Below are 3,301 nucleotides of genomic sequence, written 5' to 3' on the forward strand. Positions count from 1 at the left end.
GGCACGATAAAGATCCCTCACTGCTCAATGGCCCCGATTGCCGAGTAAAGGTCAAAACTAAAAGCCCTTCACTGGTATATGGTGAGGTCTCTATATGAGTGAAAAATTCTCGAATGGGACATTAAACAACATACAATCAATCAATCATTCTATTTCTTATGTGTTTTAATGCATGTTTCCACTACAGTATTTATTGATCTTATTTGAATTTTTATTTTAAAAAAGATCGCTTGTCCCCATAAACTCCAATATAATCTTTGTTAATTAATTACTGCTCAGTTAATTACATTTTTGAAACTTTCTCTTGGTAAATCCTTTCCTACTTAAAATGCTTTAACTTAATATCAGAGTATTATGTATGTGACGGATATTGAAGGATTGAGAATGGAAAACCTTAACGGTAAGATCAAAATAAAAGTTATAAACACCAGGGGCAAGTATCCTAGGAAATTAATGTTAAGTTCTGGGAGTAGTAAATCTGAAAAAGATTGAGATACCCGGTTTTTATTCATCAATGGGAACCTAAGGGAGAAACACGGTGCAAATAGTACATTACCCAGTCCCCGTCTCTAGATAAGAGTACTGTGTGATATACCCTCAGACAGAGCTTTCTTAATAATCATTCCAATCATTTACTCAGACAGGGTAAAAGGAAAACATATATATCCCTTGTAAGAGCTTGATTATACACGTTACATAGAGAATGTCTTTACAATCTTCTTCTTAAGAACAATTTAGCCATTATTAGTAACATTTATACAGAAGCAACGTTAGATATTGTAGAATCAAGTTTGATCAAATGATAACTCCCGAGAGGTTATGGGCACAACAGGGAGTCAAAGTTTTGCAGATTATATTGGAATCATCTTCTGCTCAAGAACACATAGCCATTATTAGTCATATAATTATAGAAGCATCCCCAGGTAGTGTAGATTCAAATTTGATCAAATTAAGAGTGGGTAGGGTGGGGCCACAATAAGCGATCAGAATTTTACATAGGAATACATAGGGGAAAATATTCAAAATCCTTCTGTTTAAGAACAGCGAAACCATGATTAGTAATATTGATATGGAAGCATCCTGAGGTAGTGTAAATTTAAGTTTGCCCCCTGTCCAATCTCTTCAATACTTAACTGATTTCTGCTTCTTCCTAGCCAATGTGCTCAGGTGAGCGATGTGGCCATGGGCCTCTTCTTTATTTTACTTTAACATTATTTTACTTCCAAATTTTATATAACACCAATGCCTATTACATCGCAGGACGTGATATTAATATACAATTGTGCCATATAGAGCTGTTGTGAACAGCTTTTTTATACTGACAATAAATAATAAGCCCACTTATAGTAAGGAAACAAGCAACAAAAACCCCTGTATGTACAAAGCATATTTATTTGATATTTTTAGTTAGAAATAACAGTAACATTTCCATGCTTTTACAAACGTGAACAAGCTTGATTACGAGGCTGTCTGCTGTCTTTTATATTGCTATGTAGGGATCAAAGAAAGCAAGTGATTTCAGATGGCGCAATGTACTTTTTTATGTTTGGTTATATTGAAATCCATTTAAACGTAAGTGTAGCGTATATTCTTCTAAAGAAATATAAATATTACATGAATTCTCAGTTGAATTAACTTTCAAAGTCACGTCTTATGATATTTAATATATTTCTGAGGTGTATTTTTTTTACAGAGCATATAAGATCCCTTCAAATCTAGAAGACTTTGAATTCTGAAAACACAAATGATCATCTCTAATTTGTCTGGAAAAGACGATTTGCTAACCAATTACCAACGAAGTTTCATAAATCTTACAAATGGAAGCATCTATTTAAACAAGAATTGGGAAATCATTTTTGGTAACAACGATGAAAATCTCAGCTCTTATTATGAATACAGTGACTACAAGAACTCTAACAATGAACAATTTGTTATTGACTTCGTACCATTTGTTTGGCCTATATTTGATTATCCTATTTTTCATAGCGTGTTGTGCTATTTAATCTTGATAGTTGGAGGGTTTGGCTTAGTAGGTAATGCATTTACATTGTTCAAAATACTGTGCACTAAGAAGCTTCACACGCCTACATTCACAGTCATCGGATGTCTGGCACTTCCAGACTTTCTCAGTATTATTTTCTTCTATTTCGTAACCTTTACAAACATTTATGATTATCTTTATTTTTATGCGTGGGAAAGCATGTTTCTTCTTCCATCCGACTTGTATTCAGGTTTACAGTTGATGACGTATTTGAGTTCAATAGGTCACTTGCTTTTACTTTCTCTCATTAGATTTTTATTGACGGTTCATCCTTTGCAGAGCAGAAATTACTTAACTTCTTCTATTGTCATTAGTTTTTCTGCAATGACATGGATATACAGCTTTTTAATGATGATTCCAGTCATTTGTTTAAAAAGGTCAGCTCTTAACATTGAAAATAATTTCCAGTATATGATTCGAATGAACGCTGTAATTCATTTAGTAGTCGAGACCGTATCAGGTTTGGTTCCTCTTTTTATAGTAATAAGACTGCATTGCTTTAAAATAAGAGCACTGAGAACTTCAACTGTAAACACTCATTTCAGAAGGAGAATGAACCTCGTTGTCACAATAGTTCTATTCGTCTTTATGTTTTATCATTTAACAGTTATAATAAGGATAATCATTTTAACGACATCATATATATATAACACCCCAATTTCATTTTACAATGCAGTTTGTTCTTTTGAACAATTTCTTGCGATAGTTAATTATTCTTGTAATCCATATATATATTTCTTTTCTTCACTTATTGTTTCATGCAAGAAAAAATAAAACAAAAATACAAATACAAATGTACTTTGAACATTAAAAGGTGTTATTGTACATGTAATGCATATGTGAAATAAGCTAACGATTAATATTCTTGAATTGAATTCATAATTTAATTTAATCAATTATGAATGTGTCTTTAAAATTACATGCAAGTATTATACAAATAGGATCTCCCATAAGAACTACGCACGCTAACTCTCGCTTCTCGCCTACATTTTACTCCCATTTAATTCAATACTAATGGCAATTTGGCCATAAAATCTTTGTTGAATGCAAAGAACAGTACAATGGTAATTGACTGATAATTTTAATACCAGTGTTAAATAGTTAATTACCCCTAATTCCAGCTCTTTAAATAAGGAGTGTATGCGATATTTTCTAATGAAATCGGGCTTTAAAGCATCGACACATTTTAAAATATTCTTGGATATGAATAAATGTTTCTTAAATCTTTTCTTATGTTTTACGCATATGAAATTAAACATA

The 3,301-nt window shown here is 32.0% G+C and overlaps 1 protein-coding gene across 1 annotated transcript; it reads left to right on the plus strand.

The window, feature by feature from the left end:
• The first annotated feature begins 1,455 nt into the window (after positions 1 to 1,455).
• Positions 1,456 to 2,815, plus strand: LOC133202657 (somatostatin receptor type 5-like). The gene is made up of 2 exons (XM_061338513.1): positions 1,456 to 1,572; positions 1,694 to 2,815. Exon 2 carries the CDS (start codon positions 1,745 to 1,747, stop codon positions 2,813 to 2,815), a length of 1,071 nt encoding a protein of 356 aa, XP_061194497.1. The 5' UTR covers positions 1,456 to 1,572; positions 1,694 to 1,744.
• Positions 2,816 to 3,301: the final 486 nt, after the last annotated feature.

This window comes from Saccostrea echinata, unplaced genomic scaffold (genome assembly GCF_033153115.1).
Source record: "Saccostrea echinata isolate AGI-Se365-2 ecotype Australia unplaced genomic scaffold, CSIRO_AGI_Sech_v1 ptg000047l, whole genome shotgun sequence".
Lineage (NCBI taxonomy): Eukaryota > Metazoa > Mollusca > Bivalvia > Ostreida > Ostreidae > Saccostrea > Saccostrea echinata.